This window comes from Nothoprocta perdicaria, unplaced genomic scaffold (genome assembly GCF_003342845.1).
Source record: "Nothoprocta perdicaria isolate Ctin4 unplaced genomic scaffold, notPer1 scaffold_156, whole genome shotgun sequence".
NCBI lineage: Eukaryota > Metazoa > Chordata > Aves > Tinamiformes > Tinamidae > Nothoprocta > Nothoprocta perdicaria.
In genome coordinates, this window is record NW_020454716.1 from 984,941 (window position 1) to 1,010,357 (window position 25,417).

The 25,417-nt window shown below is 35.5% G+C and overlaps 1 protein-coding gene across 2 annotated transcripts in view; it reads left to right on the forward strand.

The window, feature by feature from the left end:
• Positions 1-3,541: 3,541 nt before the first annotated feature.
• The window catches only part of FUT8 (fucosyltransferase 8), a 69,534-nt gene continuing 47,658 nt past the window's right edge, over positions 3,542-25,417 (forward strand). Inside the window, exons 1-3 of one of the 2 annotated variants that reach the window (XM_026035125.1) lie at positions 3,542-3,618; positions 10,213-10,335; positions 21,283-21,712. In XM_026035125.1, coding sequence (XP_025890910.1) covers positions 21,510-21,712 — 203 coding nt within the window. In that variant the 5' untranslated portion in view covers positions 3,542-3,618; positions 10,213-10,335; positions 21,283-21,509. The remainder of the gene's footprint in view (positions 3,619-10,212; positions 10,336-21,282; positions 21,713-25,417) is intronic. The other variant, XM_026035126.1, reaches the window with a different exon arrangement.

A 25,417-nucleotide genomic window follows, 5' to 3' on the forward strand; every position in this document is an offset into this window, starting at 1 on the left:
TTATAGCTCTGATAACACTTGCAACTYGGGACCCAGGCACTTGGAAAGAAAAGGACTATTGCTTTCTTAAAGAAGAATGAAAGAGAGTTTGGCAAAATAAATCTTGGGGAGGAATAAGCATACYCTTGTTAAGGGTTAGGGTGTATATGAGGGAGAGAAGAACTGAAATAAGGGATATGTAAGGGTTCTGATTTAAGAAATCCAAGGAATATAATTTAGTTACACATCTTGTTTGCAAAGTATAGGGTTAAATCTTGAACTAGTTTTAGAGAATGAGAGCTGGAGAGAAAGGAACTTTGTAATTCAAGATGATCCTCAGTGCATTTATGTAAAAGGCAGTAAGGTAGATCTTGGAGGTAGAAATTAAAGCATATGAAATTTCTTGGTACTAAATTAACTGGAATCTCTGAGAAGAAATAAAGSAATTGAGGAAAAAAATGACTTTGTCATAGTGTTTTTAATTTTACAAATCCTTCTCTTCAGGACTTATTGGTAGCCTGCAGAGGAGGGAATATTTTTAACGATATATATACATATATATATATAGGAGACAAATATAGGAGACAAATATATATATATATATATATATTTGTCTCCTTCCTTTATGCGTAATTTATGTTCTGTTGTTTCTTCCATCCTCTTGTGATGCAGAGGCAATTTGCCATGGACTAAAGATGGGTTTTTTGTATAAGCTGTTCAGATTTGTCCTGTGGAATTGGGAAAATTGTCCTGGTCTGTGATATGGATCCAATGTCCGTGTGCAAAGTTAAATCTATTTGCCCTAGTCACATAAGGTAGTGATGTTTGCTCTTTGTTTTCCATCCTGTTTTCCTGAGGCCACATTGATATTTTCATCTAACGTGTGCGATTGTTTCAGGGACCTGTGATGTGCTTGGCAACCTGTTCTTTTGGTATCGTACATTCAAGTTTTGTGTGTATTTCAARTTCATTTAAATTTCTTAATGAAATGAAAAAAATGAAAAGAAATGAATTTCTTAAATACTTAATGAAAAGTATTAATGAAACGTTTTGGGCTTTTTTTAATTGGTTCTTTCTTGTAATGCAGGAGACTGGGTTAAACATTCTAGGTTGTAYTGGACTCTTTTCTTCAAGTATAGTTCTATAGATACTCATTTATTATAAAAATAAGGTCGTGACTAATGCCTGTTCATCCGGAAATTCAATGTTAGAACATGGAGTGTATCCAAAATTTGCTACCTATTATGTTGGGCCATGACATTTATCCCTAAAAATATCTCTGTAAAAGGCAAAAGGGGCAGACTTATCTAGAAGGCACTAATTAAGCCAGTAATATTTATGAATCTTGCTGAGGTGACTGAAAAACAAATGCAGAGACTTTTAAAGTAGTTGTAATTTTTATGTTATAAATAGACCTCAGTTACCATGCATGTGTTAGCAACATTAGTCTGGAAAATCATTWTTATTTTGGTAGCTCTCAAATTTTAAATGATAAGTTGTTATGATTTTATACAAAGCTTCACCCCTGCCCGCAACATAGCAATAGATTTATGGGGAAAGAAAAGAAAATCTGCTGGTCTTATGCACACTGACTTAGGTAAAGGCATTTGCTACTTTTCTGTGGATTGTACCACTTTGTAATGCTTGGAGTTCCTCACTTGGCTTAAAAATAAAACAAACAAACAATAAAAAAAAAAAAAAAAAAAAAAAAAAAGTGAAGTAAGGATAGAAAAAAAAAAATTGGAATTTTTTTTCCTCTCCTCAACAGTGTCAACAACTGTTAAGTGGCTACTTCAGTCTGGTTTGTGTGTCAATGTGAATCAAATCCACAAATATACATGCTTTTTTTCATTGTTTTCTGTGTTTTGTTTATCTATTTTAGTACATATCAGTTGGAAATTTTGCTTGGATTTGGTAGGCGTGATAAATTGCTTGATCCAATGGGTCGCTGGCCTCTTGGTGCCGCTTGTAATTCTATTTCTTTACAAGTAAATCAACATGCAATATATATTATTTTCACTGCAATGTAGAAATTTTAACATTTCTATTATGTTTACAGTGAGGCGGTCTGACAGAATCTGTCTCCCACACATTCATATATATATATATATATGCGTGCACACACACACGCATATATATATATTCACATAGTACACTTTTTATCTGTTATTAGGAGTATGAGTATGGAGATTTAAGATGATATAGCACAATGATTCATGTAAAATTAAAAGTAACCATTCTTTTAGGTATTGTTCCTTGAAACAGGAGGGCTCCAGACGCATTTTTGCTAGCGTATGGACTGGCCTTTAGCTGACAGTTTAACCTCTTCATTTTTGTGAAATGAGTGGTATAATTAATTTGACGAGAAGTGCAATAAAGGAACTATATTTCTTTTTTACTGGAAAGCTAGGAACTTGATGCTATCCTGCGTATAAGATCTAACAGTTATTTTTTGTTTGCATTTCCGAGATTTGATTCCTGTAAAAGTCTTACCTTTTTAGTGTGCCACCTTAGCTGAAGCTTAACCCAACTACGCGTCTCGAAGTGAAGCCAGGCCATCTTGCTCTTTCCCCCAGGCATTCCCTCTGTAGAGTTCATGGGCTCTGTCCTTGTAGATGGTGATTATTTAAAGTAATTCTTGATGTGAATGAAGATGTACGGAATACAGTCTTGTCCTTTCTCTGGCTGCTGATCGTTCTGTGGCTACATGTGCCATCTAAGGGTTATCGGTTGAGCTTGCTCATTTAGCAATACAGCTTCTATACTTCTCTTTTAAATATCAAGTCATTTAACATACATGAAAAATAATGCTAATCTGCCAGAATTCTAATTGCAGTGAAAAGCAAATAGCAGAAGAATTTATTGTCTATTTTTCTTCACCCCTGCTCATGATACTGCTGTTTCTTTAATTGGTTTCTTACTTTGCTTCCACTGACTTCCCTGGTTTTGCCCCGTTCCTTGAAGGCAGGTTCACAATTAGCTTTTTCAATTTTGCTGTTTTGAAGACTGTTTGCAGCTCATTTTCTCTTCCTGTTAGATGACCCACAGTCAGCCCACAGTTTAGTAGTATATAATTGCTCTGAATTAGTGAGACCACCCGTGTAACATCGTGTGAGAACTCCATGCTGTCCTAACTCCATACTATCCTAACAGGACAGTATGTGCTAATAAACAAGCTGAACCAACCAAGGTTATTTGCTTACTTCTGGTTTAAAGGCACAGCCTATTCTTTTCCATTTGTCAACTATTTCAGTTTGAGTAGTTTTCTATATTTAGCTTCTGGACTAGGTATTAGGACTTTGGTCCTGTATTTTCCTCAGTGTTTTTCCTAAGGCTCTAGCAGTGTCTGCCTGTTCACATGTGTTTATTTTTGCTTTCATAAGGGTTGTGCTGCAAGCTGGTTGTCTAATCACAAATACGATGACATTCTAAGCAATATTTTTAATAAGAATGGGTGGTTGCGTCATTTGGATCTTGCGTGGAATAGAAAAAGGATGAAAGTATGGGTAAAGCAAAAGAGCATAAAAATTAACTGGCTTTTCTTTTCCTCTTCTACCTTCAGAGAATTAACTAGGCTTCAAAATGAAAGTGAGAAAGAAGAGTCACTAGAAGTATTAATCTGAACAAGAATTATTGCTGGTAAGTAAATACTTTTCTTCTTCTGTGAGGTTGCTTTTCCTGAGACAATAGTTAGTTCTTCATGTAGTTTCTTTGCAGTTGTCTCTGTTACAGACAATGTATCTGGAAATTGCTGTTCTGATGACAGATGATGGTCAGTTGGAAAAAAACAAACTTCACAATAGACCTKTTGCGTCCTTTGCAAGATATTTTGTTGATGTGATGTAAGAATGTCCTTTTTGTCAGATTATTCACTTAATTGGTCARTCTGATGCCCACTTCACCTTCCTTTTCTCCTTGTACCCATTCCCTCTCCCCCTTAAAAAGAAAAAAATCTTTAATAGATAGAATATATATCCTCTGTCTCATATGCAAGGCTCTTATTCTGTGGCAGTGTTCTAAGCCCCTTTTGTTTGTGCTGGAGTTGCAGATATTGCATGTATTTGTCATGCCCAGGCCTTGGGCGTAGACCTTACTCTATGTGTTTATTTTCTCTTTGAAAATTGTAAGTAACTACGCCATTAGATTTGGAAACTATTGAGTGCTATGGGATATCCTAAATTCAGTGCTAGAACTTCTCAAATACTAGAAAGCATTAAAAACTTAATATTAAAGCTTCTCAAAATTCAAAAGGGCCGTACAGGGAATATAATACCATTTAAATAAATGAATAAGCAACTGTATTAAACTATATTAACTGTATTAAAAATGATTAATGAATCACAAAAAAAGTATCAGAAAATACAGGCTTGTCAAACAAAAATACAGGGGAACTTCCTGGTCATTATCTTTGCTAGCTCTTGGGTGGAATATATTGCTCCAAGATCTGTTAAAAGTAGCTTCCACCAGGAAGGAAAAGAGGAAGACAAAATGCTGGCCTTGCTATTTCTTTGAGTTCTATCAACAAGGCAGAATTTCTGTTTATGTATTAACRGATCAATTGCACATATAAATATGTTGAAACTAAGGCCAGAGAAATGAAGCGCACTGGAAATCTAAAATTCTCTTTGTAAGGGAAATAATAACYAGTTGGCCAGTTTGTCAGATTTGGAAGGTAATTTGGCAGTCTGTATATTATGAAAAGCAATTTAGTGTTTTTTTTCCTTGTGCTCTTTCCRAATACTTTTGAGCAGGTGCCTTTCTATGCCGTGATTGCCATTGAAAGCATAGAGCAGCCCTAGCCCCTGCTGCATCTAAAACGGTAGCAACCACTGTAGTACTTCTACACTTGTGTCGTCAGCTACTCAGCAGTTTGTCCAGCCTGTGTGTAGCTATAAGCTGTGATGAGGAGTGCCCAGTTCTGCTGAGTGGTGGCAGACCCCTCCTGAAACCAACTGCTCTAACTCCGAGAGATTCTCGTAGGCAGAACATAATGGATCCTCCTTGCATCCTCCTTCCCGCCACCCCTCCTTTAATGTAGTGAGGAAAATAAATCTCTACTTTCCAGCAGTGGTCTTTGATTGAGGAATCAGGTACCTGAAAGACAGTTTTTGATCAGGAAGGAGGAAGAAATAGTTTAGGAGGCTACTTCCTGACCAGAATTTTTACCTCTAGAGAAGCTGAGAAAAATAGAGATTGGAGGTGTAGGACGCTAGAATCAATGCAACAGGACCATTCAGTAGAATGTCCCGGCAGGAAAAAAGGTAGAGGGATCGCTGTTTGCCTGGAAGATGGAACAGAGACTTTATTTTGTTTCCCAGGGAGCAGACGTGTTATAGAATATTGTAGAGCAGCACCACACTCCACCAACATTAATCAACAAAGCGCTACTTTTACCAAATTCAGCACGTTACTGATAGCATTTTTACCCTTTGTCTCAAACAAGAATGTTACAATGTGTAATAGTAACAAGAATACTTGATTCTGTGAGATTCAGCTCAAATTCAGAACATTGCCAGTTACTTTTCAGCCAAAAAAAAGTGCATTCAGGAGTGTGGTGCACCTTCTTGTGCAGTAGTAAGCACTCCTTTCTCATCTCTGGCCTTGGGCAGAGYTCACATGGCAGGGTAGAGGTAGCGTAGTTCAGCATGAGTATTGGCATTACATTCTGTCACTGAATATGGTCTTCTCCTCGCAAACTGCTACCTCGTTTTCAGAAAGTCCTATTTTTCTAAAAGACTCTCCTGCCCAACTGTGTTAACATTRATGACACTTCATTAATTACAAAAAGAATGTTCTTTTTCATTTCATGATTAAGATTGGTTTGGGAAGGCAGGACTGGTGCATCTCTTTCCCCTTGGTCTTACATATTTTAGAAACTTCCTTGTCTTAAAACGTTCTTTTTTTTTTCACACGTGATAGTTGCAGTGCTGTGCAGGAGGTCATGCTTTTCCTGGCCTTTTGCCTGTGATGATAGCTATTTACTCTAGATTTCCAATATCCTGCTGACTGCCTGGTGGCGTGGTCTGCGATGGGAAGGTTGCAGAGGATAATTGTTCTTTTCTGCCCCCTTGTCAAATAACTTTGATTTTGTTGTCGTTACTGCTATGTGGCAGTCATGTTTGACATGAGACCCCATAAACGTAACCTCCTCTGTCTGAAGGATGTGAGAAGATTGCTGATTGTCCTGTAACTGTAACAGTGAATGATCTTATAACTTGGTGCTTTTTGTCACGGGCTCAGAAGCACTGCTCAGCACTGTGCAACTGGTCCATGAATGTTTGCAGCAGTTGGTGATTTTAATGTGCCATCTGTATCATGCATCCTTTCTCCTTGATTATCTCATCTTCATTTCAGCATGGTTTGCTAGTTACAGGAGTCGTGGAAATATGAAAAGATGTGTGCTTTTGTTATAATGCTCCACTGATCTGAGAAGGATTCGTGTTTCTTTTGTAGGGTGTCAGAAAAATTGGAAACTGGTGTGGTGAGCCATAGATTCTCTAGTCATTTTGGTTAAAATGTTTTTATGTACTTTATATTTCTAAACTAAGGCATTTATGCTTTACATTTGCATTAAAGGCGCTTAGTCCAATTTTTCCCGGTGGTTTCATTCAAATAATTTTTCTAGTTGTATTCATCTACTATTTTCCATGTCTTACTATTTCAGAGTGATGTTTCATGCTTTTCCTGGGATAGTCTACAAAATGAAGTTAGTCATACCTAGACTCTGTGTTTTTCAGTTGATTATTGTGACTGTTAACTGCCAGATAATTCTTTAAGCAACTGGTTTATGATATGAAATGATTTCTATGGCAAGCCTGTATTACTAAGTCCTGTTGGAAGGGTCAAGTTAATGAAGATGCATCTGAAATTATTTTGCAAAATGGGAAGGCTGAACACGCTTCAGTACTTCCTAGTGTTTGGAGTGATATGTTTCTGAAAACTGCTTCTGTTCTGGAATATCCATCTGCCTTGAGTCGAGTGCTCAGCAATAGCATGAACTTGTCATTTGAGCATTCCCCAAAATCACTACATCAGGAGTATGCAACTAACCCGTAGCTTTTCCAACTTCAATTTCTATTCCTTTCTGTTTATTCTTTAAGGTTTGCTACCTGGTGCTTTGAAAGTGTTCCAGGGAGTGTCTCCAGAATGCAAACAGAGTAAGCTAMTTTCTGAGTTTGGGAACATTTTACAGCAACATGTTAATGCTGGAGAGGGTTATCATTTAGGTGCCTTACTAGAGCAGGGACCATTACACAATAGGCTAAGGAAATGGAAAACTCTGGGGCTCTGTTCAGAAAATTACTGGAATGCAATTCATTCATCCTAATGGCTTCAGGGAGTATCTTAATARCATAAGCTCTCCCACCCCCTCTGTCTACCTGTCTTTCTTCCACATGCCTTTTGGAACAATGATCTGTCAGATTTGGGCTCTGCAAATCCTTTAGATTTGTCTTGTGACTTTTTCTCATTTCTTTTCTAATTGCCCTATATCAAAGGATTACTCATTGTCTGCATTTCGTTTATTCCTTTGCCTTTACTCTTTGGTTTAGTAAGTGGTTGTAAACAAATCAGCTGGAGATGGAGCTGATGGCAGACAGTGTGAGACTTTTTCCCACTGCATAGCAAATACAGTCATTTTATCCTATATGATTTTCTAAAATCTGTGGATCTTCTCCAACTCTCTGTGTACTGAGGTTCAAAACAAGCCCTAAAGAAGCACCAGCAGAAATATTTGGCTGATAATTTAATGGAGAAAATGAGTAGCTTTTTTTTGTTGTTTTGTGTTTTTCATTTTTTTTCTTTTCTTTTTTTTTTTTTTTTTTTCGAATTAGTGCCTCTCTATGCGTATGCACGGTTCTTCCCCATGCAGACACTCAAGTCATTGCTAGCTACTTCTGCTAGTCTGTCTTGGTCTTGCATTTCAAAACTCTACTATTTCTTTAGTGACTGAGCTTGTGTGTGCACAGCTACTAATCTCTCCTTCCTTTTTTATTTTTTTTTTTTGAATTTTGCATCTGAATTTTTTTTAGCAGGCAGAGTATTAACATGCTGTGTCTTGTTTTCCTTTTTTTTTTTTGATACAAGTGCAGTCTCTTTTCTGAATGCAATTTATTCCGAATAATCAAGTGTCTCATTCGTGTGGAATGATTGTTATTCACAGTGCCCACAGTGCCAACTTCTTGTGGGCTTTGCTAACAAAGTAGGAGTGAAGAAAATTAGAAATCGGTAAAAAATGAAATTTGGGAGGAAATTTTCCCCTAGCAGTAGTGAATTAAGGAAAAAAAATAATCTGTGCATGCAAAGGTTCATGAGGAAATGGTGTGTTATTCATGATAGTATTTGAAAACCCTTTTGAATAATTCATGAAAAGACTAAAAATGTGTATTTTACATTCCATAAGCATAAAGTTGGTAGGAACGCAATTTTTAGTTATCCTCCTACCTCCTCAATTGTTCTGTATTTGACTAATGCAGTTATGTGCACTTGCATAGCATCCAGGAAATTTTCCAGTTTAGTTTAATTTGTTCTGATCCAGCATTAGCAAATGTCAAAATACTGCTTCAGATTTATTTCTGCTTCAAGGAGGAGTTACAGTGTGAGTTTTTAGATGGAGTTAAATTCAACCCACTAGATTAAAGGTATAATTCAAATATGGTGGACTTTTTTGGTGTTATGATCATCATATATATATAAGAGAAAGAACTGTGGCACATAATTTTATCTAGCAGTTGTTTTTTTGTGCATAAACTTTATCTGTTGTGTTTTGTAATGTAMACTTTGTTTAAAAGCATGTTCCAAATTCTGACAACAAATAACTACTTTTATATTTGTGCATAACTGTACAATTCTTAATTAAAATCTGAAACAAATGTCATTCTTCAGTTTGTAGATCTAGTTGTCAGTACTTTTTTTCCTAGTATGAGATTCTTTTAAAATTGGGGAAATTTTTACAATAGAGTTAGAAGCAAATGAACACAGTGCTTGCCATCATTACTGCAAAAAGCAAGATACACTGCATGTTTAAACTGTGTACTGCATTGCACATGTTGAACTAAGTGCTTGAATGTGATGGAAATCAGTGAGGGGAAAAAAACAAACAAACAAATAAACTTGGATTTGGGGATATTTAAGTTGGAAATATTTTTATCTTCAGAGTTCCCTTTGCTAATTAAAGTGAGATAAACTCAGATAATCAGTCTACATAGATTACCTTCCATTCRTTTTTCCATAGTGAGTTTTCCTCACTGAAATCTTAAATCTATTTATAACTATTGATACCATTTTAAAATGAGGGTGTATGAAGGTACAAAGTCCTGTATTTTTAAAAAGAATTAGTTAGGAGAAAATATTATATGGTATCATATTGCTGTGGAGTAACAGTTGACAGTTAACAATGCTAAATGATACGCTTACCACTGTGTTTTAATATATTTTTTTTTCTCTATCAGAAAACAAAAACATTTTGCCACACATTTGCATGAGAAAAAGATTCTAAAAAGCATTCATTAATAAAAAATATCTTGAGCTATTACAGTAGTAAATGGTGAAAGTGCAGCATAAATTTTCTCATATGTGCATGGTTACCTTTTGCTTCATKTACTTTCCCTCTGTGTTGCTGTCTTTGATATTGATTTGAAGTGAATTTAGTAAATAAAGAGTTACTGAAATTGATCTGGCTCTCATATTCAGGTCGCCTTTTGTTTTTGTTTATTTAAGAAAGCTTAAATCAGTTTTGATCTCCTGGATGCTGATATCCACCAACATTTACAGTATGATCATCCATCTTCAGAAGTGTAAAGTAGTTTCAGGACTGAAAGGCAAAATATTTTATTTTACACTATAAAGGAAAGGAGTTTAATGAAATAATTTRGCAGTCCTGATTTTGCTCTGAGTTTAAGAAATGTTTTCATAGAATTGTGATACATGTTCTGGAAGTAACTCAGGTTATGAGAACTTCTCTTTCTCTAGAACTTGTTGAATTAAATAAAGGAAAAACTTCAAATACGAGGTGACACTTACTAGTAGTCACAAAGTCGTTTCTGTGGTATTTAGTCAATAACCAAAAAGGTGTTATTTTTTATGGCTTGTAGAACTAGTTCTACAATTTTTCCACTGAGCATCATAGTACTTGTTAATATCAGCTGAAATTGCTGTAGCTCAGCATCTCAAAAACTGAAGCCAGTTCACAATTGATTCTGTGTTCTTTTTTCAAATTACTACTTTTGATTTCAGGTTGCTACACTAATGAAAAATACAGGAATAGCAGATGTTTTTGGTCCAGGCTTTGAGTAAGCTGATGTTCTCCTTGCCTTCCGAAGAAGAACAAAAAGACAGAGAGTTAGAATTGCATCTGAGGTACTGTAATAATATACTAACATATTTTATTCTGATGTTTTTACATATACAAGTTGAAGTTAAGAAGGTTGTAAAATAAAATTTATTCAGACTTTTTATGTGACTATTTTATTCCATCATCACAAAAATGTGCCTGTGGAAGGCAAAAGCCATTGGAGACCTGATATGTGTGAAAAATTCAATATAGTATAAACATTCCTTATTAAAGAAAGAATTCCAGTGCCTGTGGTGTTGATAGCATTGCATTAAAACTGTATTGAGGGGTGGGGAGAGGAAAGTAAATGACATTTACCTCTTTGTCACTATTGATAGTTGACTAATTTTCAATGTTTAGTTCTCTATTTACTGAACTTTTGGGATATATGAATAATGACATAAGCATTTTTTGGAGTCTGAATTACATAGTGTTCTCTGGATTGCTAAAACAAGTTTCAGTGTCTTTTTCTCCTCACAGGCATATAATTGTAATGCTTTATGATTACTTAGATTTTAAATGATCATATGTGTTTTGGTAGCCTCAACCTCCCACTCTATATAACATGATTATTAAATAGACCAGGCACCAATACATTGAGAAYGTAGTATTGCTATTCTGTGTTTCCCCATATTTCAGTAAATTGTTTATTTGACATCATATGCGCAAATGTATATAGACATAAAAGGGAAAATGAATTCTCCTCCTCCAAATTGATGACTGAGCATTGTTCTGAGAGGACTGAAAAGAGCTTGGTTGCAGAATGAAAAAATTTGAAATTGTGTAGGTATTCACAGGTTCTATTGTGTTTGTTCCTGAAAATTTTTGTGTGCTGATTGCAGCTGACATTTTGAGTGTTTATGGATGCTTGTATGAGTGCTAATTACAGGATCAAGATCTAAGTTAGGAGTTTGAAGCAGGAACAATAAGTCCTTGAATAGGGAGGGGATGAATTACACCAGTAGCAGTAAATGATACAGATGTTTCACTGTTCTGCCTCGTGAGCACAGCTTTATTTATTACATCAAATGAACCTGTTCTGTGCGATCTGCTTYTGTTATAAATAGTAAGTGTGCACGTGTGTGAAAATGTTGTAAATAGATTTGTAAGTGGCATGTGAACAGGAAATGTTAGCAAACCCAGACCTCAGTTGGATATAAAAATCACAGAGAAATGCTTACCTCTGGTGAACTAACCTGCCCTTCCTGGMCAAACATGGCATGTTTATGTTTTTGCTTATTTTGTTGTTTGATTTAGTCTACAAAGGTCTGAATGCCTACAGCTAGGCCATTTTTAAGTATACGATAGGAACTTCTTAGGAAGAATGGTAACTGCCTTAATGACTGGTGGAAGCATYGCCTAATATGTTATGATTTCAAAATTGTTCTCAATTTGCTTGTGTATTTCAGTGTTTCTTTATTTAGAATCAAATAACTTAATATCCTGAATGGAAGCAGTTACMGTTTTTTTCTGAATAGCCTAATTTCAGCATCCTTAAATGAGCTTGTCCTTAATAAGACGCTGTTTCCAGAGAAGAGTGTTGTAAATGCTGCATATRCAGAAATAATTATTGGGATTTTTCAATTGATTTGCCGTGAAGAATGGCCAGCCTGTCAGATTAGATAAAGTATGTCTTATGACATTTTTTTCCTATAAGCACTAAAACTTACTATAGATAAGATGTATTTTTAGTAGAAATATATATTTTATGTTCTACTGTCTAAATAACATTCATAACATGTCCATTGTAGAAATGTCTAGGCTGTGAGATATCCCCTTCATCATTSTCTGTTTTATATCACTGTGATCAATAATATAATAAATATAAACAAACAATGAAAGAATATGATGTTAAAAGTAGAATTTATGTCTACTATCTTATAGTCTTTGTAGACAGTGACACTGTAAGATTTACTTTTGCGAAACAAGCCCTAAATTYTCTGGCAATTATGTTGTATATGTACAGAATTCTACTCTTCTTCCCATATTTAAATGCATATACATGCACTACATATGTATTTATGGATATTACATATGTCATTCCAGCCATAAATTATAGCACCCATCAGATGAGCTTTGCATTCCAATAAAAAATAGGCTGCCTACCTATGGCATTTCAGATATTTATGATTGGTAGTTTGGCATATGAAGAATTTACCAAAGAAATACTTTACCAAAAGTCTATCAGAAAATTCTGAATTCCGTGACGGTGTTGAAATGGGGCCATTTCCTTCACTTCTGTTCTTCCCATATTCAAACATTTTTAACAACACTGATGACTGTACGATCCAAACACAACTAGTTGGTCACTAAGTTCTTCTGAGCTTTTGTCTGAAAAATTAATTTCAAAACTCCATTTAGTTCATTTTTCTGCTTTCAGGTGTCAGTAGCAGTTGTTTGTGAAAAAAGTGTAAGAAAGCCAGGCCTGCAGTGATATCTGTCTGGTGCTTCCAGCTTGCTTAGTCAGCTTCTGGTGCCTTTCTTGTTGCAGTATTGCAGTTGCAGTATATCACTGGGTGGATTTTTCTTGCAAGAATTGTTTTAAACAGTTTTTGAACATACGCAAAATTTTGCCTTTGAAAGCATCCGGATTACGCTGAATTTCACAAGTTAATAGTGCCTTTTGAAAATCCAAATATCTGATATCAACTAGGTCTCCAAAATACTGTGGACTCTGGCATTTTGTATGTATCACTGTGCCTAATTTCTAATCTATCTAGTTTCTATCTAATCTAATCTGGTTTCCTCTAATTTACCTCAGGTGGAAGTACAGCTCTCTTATTTCTTAGCTCCTCTCTAGCGCCTGTTACAAGAACTGACGGCTGTTCTTTTCCCTTCTTAGGGTACCAAAGGAGACAAATTTCAATGCCAGAATTCCCCTTACCCTTCTAGATGGTTCTGCCCTGGGACTCTCTGCTCAAGCAAGAATCTGTCAGTCTTGTTCTAGGTTTAGTGGCAGTGCTCTGGCCTTGGCCAGGCTCTTCAGCAAAGTTTGTGCTGGTCTAGAGGGGGTGACTTCTGCAYGAGGCTTCTCAGAACCATGGAGAGCTCTTCAAAGACCAGTTCACGGGCTTGTACCCTGCGGCCCCATAGGATTAAACTGACTGCTGATACTTGTGTCATGTCAATACTAGTATCTTCTTCCATAAAGATTTTTCTTAATAAAAAGGCTGCAAAAACCACAGTTCAGTTTAGGATAGAAAACAGTGGCACAAAATGAATCTCTGTTTATTTTAATAGAGATCACTTTAAACATTTTCTCCCTGATCCAGGCCATTAAAAATCATATTCCAGGATTTTGTTACCTAGTTTTAAAATCATCTAGTCTCTGAACCTCCTGTGTGTAACATGGGAGGCATGTAGCTTATTTCTGTGACTCCTTTCCCAGTTTCTGATTACTGTAAAGCTTTGCCTGCACTTTTTTGCACTTTGCAAAACCTCAACAGCACTCCACTTCTGACTGCATGTATTTTGCATAGCAATTACAAACTTGGCAGCTTTTTCATCTGTCTGTTTATCAACTTGAATTAAAATCATCCATCTGAATTGTGGACAGGTTGCAGTTAAGTTTCTTGACTGTTACATTTCACTTTGATGCCAGCCAAAAGCAGATCCTACCTCTGCTTTTGCTTCTGGTGTTTGAAGCCATTAAGTAAGGAGGATGTGGGGATGCTAGGAGAAGAGAAGATGCAGAAAGTTTCAGCAGCAGTATGAATTGAAAGATGAAATACTAAATAAATAAATATCATCCTTTTTTTTTTTTTCTTTTTTTTCCCTTCTACTTGTTATCTCACCACTGGAATCTAGTATCATCTAGTATCTGCTACCTCCTTAAATTATTGGTTTCTTGAGCTTATTTTGCAGCTGCTACACACTTAGGGGTCTAGGACCTCCTTTCCTCTTCCTTGTGACCTCAGTTTTTATAGGTTAAGCTTCTAGTCAATATACTTTGTCATGTTTCCATTTGAAAGCAATTCATTATCGGAAATCCTTTCATCTTAAGCATAAATTTAAAGTCTCCTGTGGACTTCAGTATTTCATTCTCTTTCACAGATTTCTTCTTCCTTTCACAGATTTATGTTTGCTCTTCCTATTTTCTTTTGGATTAAGTTTCTGTGAAGGCTTAAAAATAGATAATTTGTTTAGGACTGCAGGGGGAAATGGTTCTTGATAGGCGAGTATAAGAATTTATCCTTGACTGTGACGATACCCTTGACTGTGACGATATTGTGTCACAGTCAAGGGTTGTATGGAGTCAATTTGGGAAGCAAACAAGTATAAATGAACCTTATATAATTTTACTGTTAATTTGCTGAGATTTTTTTTTAAATGTCTTCCAAAGACATTTGGTTAATGCAGATAAGACAAAGAACTTTTTACCTACCTGTGTTTTCAGTTAATGTATTATTTTAATAGTTAAGAGGGACTATAAATCTGAAGACTGCTGTATCTGCTGCTTAGTCAAATGCATCTTTAAATGTCATTCCCCCATGGAAGAACATATTATTTCTACAGTCCACTTGCTTATCAGTCTTAAAAGAAAAAACAGCAGTTACTTTTCATCTGATTCTGATAGAAAACCTCAAATGCATTTGAAAAGCAAACTGCTTTTCTCTTTTGCTTTCAAAGTAAAATTTCTTCTTTTTAAAACTGCATAAATTGCCTGTTGAAATTGCACTAGTTCCTTTTATGAAAAAACAATATAAAGAAATGATTATATTTTTTTTTWAAAAAAACCCTCTTAAGTGCCTTATGTTGCAGAAAGTGCAAGCACCATAGGCCTTTGCTTTGATTCCTTAAATGCTAGATAGCTTTGGATCTAGTGCTGTAATGACAAATGGATAAAATATTCTGATCAGTTAAGGTAACAGATTGGAGTGGAAAATCCATAGTTATTAATAAGTAGAATGTGTAATACTTTAAGAAAAAAAGATTCTTTCTCAATGTTACAAGGGAAAATTGAATGGAAGATGTTCCCGTGGAATGCAGAATAGAGCACTGTTTTTTGAATCTGAAATCAGAGCCATATTTTTTTAAATTTATTTTCTTCTTCCTCTCCCTCTCTTTTTCAACAATTATTTCAGTGGCTATTGGACTAGTAGAGTTACTTGTTTATCTCAAAGTCTAAGATTCAGTTGTATTTATTTCCCATTGTTATGGCAAGGATAAGTTGTTCTTCAGATGCGTTGCCCAAGATGAGATATCTTGTTCATGTGAAAGATAATACACAGTGTACATTTTCACATCAAAAGTCATTAGGATGTTGTTTAAATTAAACTACCAGTGAGTTCTTTTATTTCCCAGAATCACAGAACAGCTGCTGCTGACAGGACTCTCCTGGAAATCTAGCCTAATCCCCCTGTTCAGAGCACAGGGAATGAGAGCAGGTTGCTCTGTTTTGTGCCTATCAGGTTTTGATGCTCTCCGAGGCTGGTACTCCACAGCCTTTCTGGCTAAGCTAATCCAATATTTGACCACCCTCACAGTGAGGAAATGAGGGGAAAGGTTTTTTTTCTTTCACTTAAATGATATTTCTTGTTTCCCCAGATCTAGAATCTTACAAAACGTTTGGATGTAGTTATAATAAATGCTTGTAGTTATAATAAATGCTTTCTCAAGCATGTAGTTCTGTTTCACAGAATCACAGAATGGTTGAGGTTGGAAGGGACCCCTASATATCATCTAGTCCAACCCCCCCTGCTCAGGCAGGGGCACAYAGAGCACGCGGCACAGGGTGGCACAGGGTTTGTTCTTGTAATGCATGTAGGACAGATCTTATATGAACATTTTCTAATAATAATGTATTAGATGCAAAGTTCATCCGATTTGACAAATTGTATACAATAAACTAGTATGGGAAAATGAGAAGTTTTAGTTGCAAATTGTTTATTTGAACATGAAAAGCAAATAGCTAACAATTGTCTTATGTTATTTTCCTAGATATCAATTTGAGTCAGTCTTCTCCCTCTTTTGCTTTTTACTTTATAAAATATTTTGAAGCAGAGATTTGTATTCGTTATTCCTGGAGAAAGAGTTTTTTGTTTGTTGGTTTTGTTCTTGGAATCATCGAGAAAGTTTACATTAAAATCTCCTAGGTGAATTACTTGAGTTCTTATATATTCTCTATTTGCAGAGGATTATTTTTAGTTCTGTGGTAAATAAAATCCAGAAAGTTCTTAAGATATTTTTTACTTGAATTGGCAGTGATGGATTGATGGACTGTATTGGTAATTGAGGTCACTGTACCAGATGCTGTATAGATACTGAAGTAAAAAGAGAGTTTGGGTCTTAAGGAAGTGGCAATCTTGCTCTTGCCATGTGGAGCTAGAAGCTTCTAGGGAGCCTGCAGAGGTGTTCAAAGATGTGAGGCTATAAAGATAATATAAAGCCAGATAAATGTATTACTARTTTTGTTTGAGTGTGAATGAGGGAAATAAGGGCAACAATGCCAAAGAAAAAAATACAATGATTTTTGATGCAGTTTGATTACCACCTAAATAAATGTTTGTCATTAGGAACATCAAGGAGATAAAGTTATTTTATAAAGATATTATTTTAAAAGCTCTGCTGGAGCGCAAGAATAAAAGACCTTGTTCAGTAATGATACCGGGATTACTATGCTGGGTAATGTCTCTGATGATGGTTAGAGGTCACTGGTTGACGAAGAGGTGAAAGGATGGAAGTGCATGTATTCTTCAGATACTTTACTGTAAAACAGAATTYGTACTGAATATAGGTTTGCCAGGAAAGGTAGGAAATAATGGTTTTCCTATTTTCAGTTTATTTTGCTTGCTATACCCTTTACTTTCAGAGAGTAGTAGTAATCTCAGTTTGGGCACACTTTTGTCATGTTTTGTTCATCTTCARTCGCTTTAGGAAATCTGTTGCTGATACTTGGCTCACAAATGCTGAGAATTTGGAACTGTTAATCAACTCTGTTTAATCCACATATGTTCATCTTCTCGTTTTATTTTGTTTACATCAGTAATCTATATCTATGACTGTAGGATAAAATTGTTCATAYGGAGCTAAAACTACCTCTGTTTGAAGCCGCTTTTTGTAGCGATGGACTGTAAGTTACTGACTTTCTAGCAGAACTGAAATCTAGCACAAGAAGATGCTCCCAGGATATTTTCAATGTTTGTCTATTTCTACTGGGCTTTTTGGAATGCACACAAACTCAGAAATAGCACCAGGATCCAGTAACTTTCATGTCTCTCCTGTGCACTGTATTTTTGCCTATATTATAATGTTACAAAATTTGCTAGTGTTTCCATGTGAATTTTCAGACTCCTCTGAAGCTGATGGTCCTGCTTTTAGACTTTATCAGGCTCTTACTTTAACACCTCTATTTTTGAAAGCTTACTTTCTTGGTAAGCTGTATTARGTCTGAAAACTTAGATATTTTTCTGCTGCTGCTTAAGAGAGAATATTTATTGGCATTGTGTTTAAATGAACAGTCAGGATTTTCCTTTTTCTTTTTTTTTTTTTAAGTTTAAAGGCCTCTTGTTTTGATACTTGGTTTCAGACAAGATGTTAATAACATTATATGCTATGATTCATCTCAGGTTAGAGTTAGTGGGTTTGGGTGCGGATGAATCTCCTCCTTGACCTAATGTCATTTTCTTCTCTTTTAATCAGGCAGTGAGTCATATGATGACCTTTCTTTTTCCATGAGAAGGTTGAGAGGGACTTTGAATGCTATTGGGAAACTCGACTTGACTAGAACAGCTGTTTAACTGTTGCAGTTAGATCTCTTTGGCTTGTGTGTTTGGATACTGCTTCAAAAGAACTTTTAATAAATTTGTGAGGCACAATTTCTTTTTACCAGGTCATTTATTTATTTTTACTGTGATAATATTTATCCATGCGTTCATAGTTCTATATATTTTTATTCTGYCATTTTGCTTGACATTAGTGTCATTTTTCTGGCCTGTAATTATGTGGATCTTTGCTGTAACCCTTAGGAAGAACTAGTTTTACCCTTTTCCTTTGCTTCAAGCTGATGTGAGAGGTGACATGATTCAGTTAATAGTCAAAACTATTTTATCCTTGAACGTCTTTAAAACTTGGAGAATACCATCTCTTTCTGCTGATTTCTTATATATTTTTAAAGATGTGTTTATAGACTGATTTACTAGTTCTGCTATTTGAGACAGACCAGACCTCTAGTAAGAAGATATCTTGTGTGCAAGTCTGTTTAAGCTCTTCTGGTATGAGCAAAGGTTAACAAAAGAAAAATATTGCTTTTCCTTACAAAGGACTCTAAACACTTCTTTTACATGATGATTTCTGGTAGGCTATCTACTATCTGATAAACAACTTGGTGTTAATTTGTCTTTAATGCCATTAATGTACTGTAATTTCCAGTCTTATCTATTTCAATATTTGATTATGATTTTAATTTGTTTAGAGATATTTTCCTATTTATAGCCGTCTCCTTTACCTGTCCTTTTAGTTAAGAACTTCTACTATGGTATGTTTAGAGGTGGCATGGAGGATACTTCTGGTTTTATATTGTTTCCTTCTTGAAATTAATGACAACTGTAACGGATTTTTGSTCCTTTGTTCCTCGCAGGAGGAGATTATGTCCGAGTATATTATATAGACTACTATAAGGTGGTTCGTCAGCAGAAACTTTCTGATCAGTTCTACAAACTGCCTATGACTAAAGCAGAAGTTCCTTTCTTCTTATGAATTTTTTTAGTAGCTTTTGTATTAAGAAGTGATTTTATGATGTCTGTAGTATTTGTTCGATCTCRGTATAATTCCCAGCATGGTATTTACTTGATTGAGAGAGAAATATTTGAAATCTGCCTTTTTTTCCCCTTCACTCTTTTTGATTTCACTCAACATGTTGCAACTGCCATTGACAATTTACTGGGTAACTGGTAGCACAGTTATAATACTACATTTTTTCTACTTAGACCTCAAACTTCTCGTTCTAAAGGTTTTGGAGTAATTGTTTATTTGGGTAACTGATTTGACTCTAAACTTGTTTCACTTATGAAAAAAAAAAAACCTTTGTGTTCTGGATATGGCCTGTTCTGTTTCATATAGTGTGTAACTTGGAATTTCAGTGTCCTAGTGGATCTTCATTCTGCCAAGTTTCTATGTGCACTTTGTCAGTAGCCTCTTTAACCAGGTACTCTAGCTCCCAGGAATTATTGTATTTCTTTTTGTGTAAAAGACCATATCCTAACGCTGTGCTTCTGTGGAATGTTTCATTGAGAGCTTATATGCACATGCTATTGCCATTTAGCGTTTTCTTGTCAAAGAAAGCTTCTCACAGAAATCAAGGAGGAAAACCTAAACTAGCCAACATATTGTTTTCTTCTTGAGATAAGGACCAGATGACTTTAATTTCTTCATTTCTTAATGAGAAGAGCTGCAGTGATTTTTTTCAAAGTCTTCACTAGGGAAGTCCAAAGAATTATTCAGAAATTTGTTTAGCATTTCAGTGCCAGACCATTTAGCAACCTTGAGGAATGAGATCCAGCTAATTACCCTGCTTTAGGAATATCTTGACTYCTACATTACTTGAGGAGTGAATAGACTGGACACTATAAAATTAACTGTCAATCCTCAGAAGAAATATGAAGTAAATATGAAATAAAAAAGCAATTTTTGCTCATACTGTGATTTAAGAGAGTGCTGAAGAATTCCTGCAAGCCGTCACATATTTTTGCCAAGTTAGAACAAAAGCAATGTGAATCTTTCTTAGAGAAATGTAGAAGATCATTTATTCCTAGTAGGGGATTCTGAAATTGTTTTCAGAGCAAACTGATCAGCTAGTAACTTAGCTTGTCACAGTTACATTAGATGGAAAAACTTGAAGGATATTTTACAAATGTTTTCTGTGTAAGTAGTGATACTCCAGTTTACTGATACTTTACTTTGTTAGATTCAGTCTTGCTCGTTTAAATGTGCAAGCAAAGCCCTACCCTAAAATAATAGGGAAAAAAACCCAGCATTTTTAATACTGTGTGTTTGAATTTTCCTATCTGGAAGCCTCTGTTCTTAGACTTATTTCCAAAACTGGATGTGTATGGGTGTTACTGCAAGTAGGGAACATTCTTTCTTGGAAGCTGAGATAGATTTGGAATGGAACAAAAAGCCCAAGAGGAAGTAATGGTGAAAGAAGTAATGGTGAAAAGGGAGTTGGAGACCCTGGGAGTTCACACGAGTTGTACTGGATGATTTCTAAAGGTCCCTTCCAACCTTGAGGATTCTATGATTATAAGATAATTATGAGAGAGTATTGCAAAGAAAATAGGGCTAATTTATACAGTTGAGGAAGTATAGATGAAATATGATGTAATTTTTGGTTTTAAAGTTTTGCGTTTAAGACAACCATTTCAGAAGCCATTAGAAATTGAAGAGAAACATATACAATTAATTGTCACCTAGAAAATACTGCTATGGGCTTTGCAGTGTTTTCAAGTTGACTTATTGATATCATAGCTAGTACTAGGCCAGTCTACTTGCCCACAATAAAGTCTGTTGATAGAATATTTAACTGTTTTGTTTTGGGGATGAGAGTCACAATATAAGATGCTAGATGAGATTTTTTTAGAAGTGAAAAAAGGAAATAGATTTTGTAATTGAAGGAAAAATCGTTGTGTTAATGATAAAGGAGAATATTAATTTTCTTAGAGAATGTGTTTTCTGATTTATTGAACTCTTGTAATGTGTGCACTGGCACATAAACAGGAAATATTTTTCTTAAGAAAATAGTGCTTCTGACCATTTGAAATCTGGAATTAATTTTTTGTTCTTTATGGGTTTTGTTCTTAATAAACAGCACATTTATTGTGGAAACTTAAAAGCTTTTTATTTTTCTGTTTGATGGAATGTAGGAGCACCATCTATCAGCATTCCTGGGTGTTAGTATCAATACACTTAGCATAATTGCACTTCAATATATTCTGTAATGTATGAGAATTATGATTTTGTATTTCTTTTTTTCACAGATCATACACCAAGACTGATACGACATTAATGCTTTCTATGTACAGCCACATAAAGATCTTCTCTAAGGAGCTGCTGTGGAACAAACCACTGGGAATAATTCTTCTCCAGTACAATATGGTGAAGCAGAGCAACTGACATTGTCCACCTTGAACAGGCTAAGGACTTAACATGTTTGTTATTTTGTGAGAAGAGGAGATCTTTGAGTGAACTGAATGAACATCTGAAAATGCGGCCATGGACTGGTTCTTGGCGTTGGATTATGCTCATCCTCTTTGCTTGGGGAACTTTACTCTTTTATATTGGTGGACATTTGGTACGAGACAGTGAGCACCCGGATCACTCTAGTCGTGAATTATCCAAGATACTTGCTAAACTTGAGCGTTTAAAGCAACAAAATGAAGACTTAAGACGGATGGCAGAATCTCTCAGGTAGGATTTAAAAATAATAAAACTATTCAGAAAATGGTGTCATGAAGTATCAAAAAAGATTTAAAAAAATAGTTTGATTGTATTTTACAAGTTAATGAAGTCTTCTGTTCAATGCTGTAATTAAAGTATGCTGCAAAATCCTTTAAAAACAAAGAAACAACCCCCCGCCTAAATCTCGTAGATTTAGTTTTCACCCAGCCTAAGGTTCCTATTGAATGGGATGGAAGTGTTCCTTTCATAACAGAATTGTGCAGGAGATTGACTCCTCACTGTTAAGGATTTAACAGTTGCAGCAACTTCAAACAAGTGCCATTGTTATGATTTTAAACCTATAAGAAGAGCTAGTGACTTTTGCCTACTGTAGCTGTGTAGCTCATTTAAAAAAAAGTGGTGAGAACAAGGTAGAAGTTGTTGACTATAAATGTGACCTTGCTGAAGATGAGCTGGAGTAGACTGTCACGTTATACAAATGCTTGTAACTAGTTCTTTTCATTGCCTTGCTGCTGAGCTTGTAGTGGTACTTGTAGAATAGTGAAACTCCTCTCTTTTTATAAGTATTTGTTCTATTATAAATTAGTACACTTGTAACTTAATGTTTTCTTTTATCTTCTCCAATAGGTAGCTTCTCTTAATAGTAAGAGGATATGTAAGCATCAGGAGATTTTTTTTCTCTATATCTGAAAGCCTTTCATGCTCAAAATGAGAAGGTTTCCGGCTTCTAATAATGTTTGTCTGTCTTGTTAGATATTGCTTAGTTAATTCAAGTAGGTTAATTTACCACTGACTCAGGAAGATTTATGAGAGGAGCAAAATTTTAGGGTTTGAAATCCAGTAATTTTTTTTTTCGTGATAAATTCAGATCCATATTTTATAAGAATCTGTCCTCCTATCAGGAGTGTAATAGTGCACCATGACATTTATAATGTGTGGAAAAAAGTAATTRATCTACATTTGAGAAGACTAATATGAGCTAGCATAGGTGTTCTGGAATATGGTGTAGAGACTTCTTAATGTTTCCCTGAGGAATCAGGCTGGTTTCAGCAGGATTGCTTTGGTCCTTTTTGGTATCAGTAGCGAGGTCTTCACATGGTGCTTTCCAGCACTCAGCAGGGCGTGTCATTCTGCTGCAATACCAGTGTAAGCTCTAGATTTACTAACTAAAACTAGTTTTGCTAACTACTTTACTACTAACTGCTGCTGTTCTCCAGCAGCAAATACTCTTACTTAGTTGCAGCTAAATTGCTCTTAATTTAGACTTCTGGTATCTCTGTATGACTTTTCCAAGCACTCTCAAGGGAGAGCTTCTTAGGTGGGATGTGAAGCTGAATTGGATCTAAGTATGTGGATTGCACTACACTCAACCAATCCTGGAAACACCTGCTGAGGAGGTGGCTTCATATGCCATTGYAGGAAAGCAGAGCAACAAAGTGGATAACAACTCCTTATGGAGTAGGAAGGTGGTRCTTCTTTGCAAAATGACTTTTGTGAGCTGACATTGTACTCACAACCATGAGAACACGTGTGCAGGAGTGGTCTGCTCAGGAGCACCGGTGTGCAGTGTGGAGGATGACAGGCACTGGACTTGGTGCCTTCATCATGTCTTTCGGACAAACTGATTTTGGACTTATCTTTTAATATCCTTTAGGAGCAGTTTTACTCTGCTTTGGATCGTTTACTTCACTTTTTTTTTTTTTTTCCACCCCTTCATAAAGTCATAGGAAAAACTTTTGTCCTTATTTGGTATTTTATGGTTCCAGTCCTGTTCATCGTCATCTTATTACCTTATCTTTGGATCAATTTATTTCCTGTTTTCATTTGAATGGATTCACATATATCCACTATATACCAAATAAGCTATATAACTTTTAGCCCTGTTCTGCTGTTTAATATSGTGCCTTCTCTTTCGCATATAAGCACATATATATATATTAAATACACTTAATAAATGTTTAATGTTCTGTTACAAATTTCTCCACTGGCMGCCAGGAAAGCCTACTTGATGCTAGAAACTGCTTTCGTAGCCTAGTGAAATGTTGCACTCTGTTCCTGGTTTCTGGAAAGCGCTGTGGGCACAGCTGGTTGCTGATAAGGCTGCTTAGCTGAGGATCTGTATTCTGAAAAAACACGTGTCTTGGTTTTGAACATGTCAGCCCCAGAACTGCTTCTGCATTCATGCAGTGCTGCAGAGAGGAAGAGACCCAAGTTCCCTCTGCACCTTAAGTGCAGATGATCTTCAAATCGTCTTGTTAGCAAAATGAATTAATTTAGACATCCTGGCCATAAAAAAAACTAAGCAGGGCACAATATTTGAATAAATATAAGTTTAAATTACTTTAATATTAGACTATAGCAGGCAAACCCYATGTTTTTGTCTGTTTTAGAGGTGTAGATATTTGGTTTTGAATATGATTGCCACTCCCCATGCTTTGACCTCAGTGTTTGACTGACTTGAGCACTAATATGACGTATATATGCTGAAAGATACATTAACACCTTTCTTTTCCTGGTAACTGTATGTAACAGAAGGAGAGCTTGAAACTCTTGCACGARACAGTGTAAAGTGCCTTTAAATGCCTGTTTGAATTAACAGAACATCTATATGGGGAGCTGTCAGTGTTGGGTGGGAATGAGTCAATTTGGGAACGGAAGCTGTTCAGGAATAGTGTTTTTTGCTGGAATAGATCAGCTGTTGGTGAAATACTAGGCTTTGAGGTAAGTGAGATGTCATGATGTAAAACATTTTGATTATTTTTGAGCAAAGCCCTCAAAGCTATTTTTGCAGAAATTTTAGAAATAAGTTAGAGAGATGTTTTGTGGTCCACCTTCAACATTAAATCATACACGTGCATGCATTTTCAGCATCTCATTTCTTTGTTTCCTAAATAGAACAGGTGTTGTTAAAAACAACTTTAATTGTTGGCTTTACTATAGGTCATCTAGAATTTTATAGCAATATATGTATTTAAAATGAGGCAATAGTCCACAGTCTGTGGATTCAATATCTATGTTGTGGAAGCGATTACAGTATTATGAATGTTGATTTAAAAAAAAACAAAAAACACCACTCTTAGCTTGAGAGGTGAAATTAGAAGTTGGCAAAGATCACTGTTGCCCAAGGTAACATCCAAAAGCAAAGACAGAATTTAGTTTAGCTTTGCTGAACGAAGACAGGAAAGCTGGAACTAGTATTTGAGTGTGAGTTCATTGCCAGGAGATGTGTTTCTACATTGAAAACTCAAATTTTTGATTCTAACTGAGATCTGAAAGGTTAAGAAGCTAGGCTTTTTATCAGTGTAGTTTGTAATCATAAAACCTGTTCCCCACTTGGATGTTGCTACACTGAGATAAAAACTCTGTCTTGTTCCTGTTGCTTTCTCTCTGTTTAGATTTTACATGTAGAGAACTAGATTTTTTAATTGCACACTGTTTGTGATAAAGAGCGTATTACACCAGACAAGATTAACTAAGGGAAAAATTTATACTCGTTTCAGGAGTAACTCCATGTCAGGGTCATGTTTAGGGCAGTTTAAACAAAACAGGAATGTCTTCATGGAAGACTGCAACAATAAATAGACATCTGATTAAAAATYTTTTGACTTAATTAGATACAACTTTTGGGTTATAAAAGCACCAAATTCACACTTTTTTGAGGGTAAAGAAACTTTATTAAGCCTGCTGTGTCAATAATAATAAACCAGGGTAGGA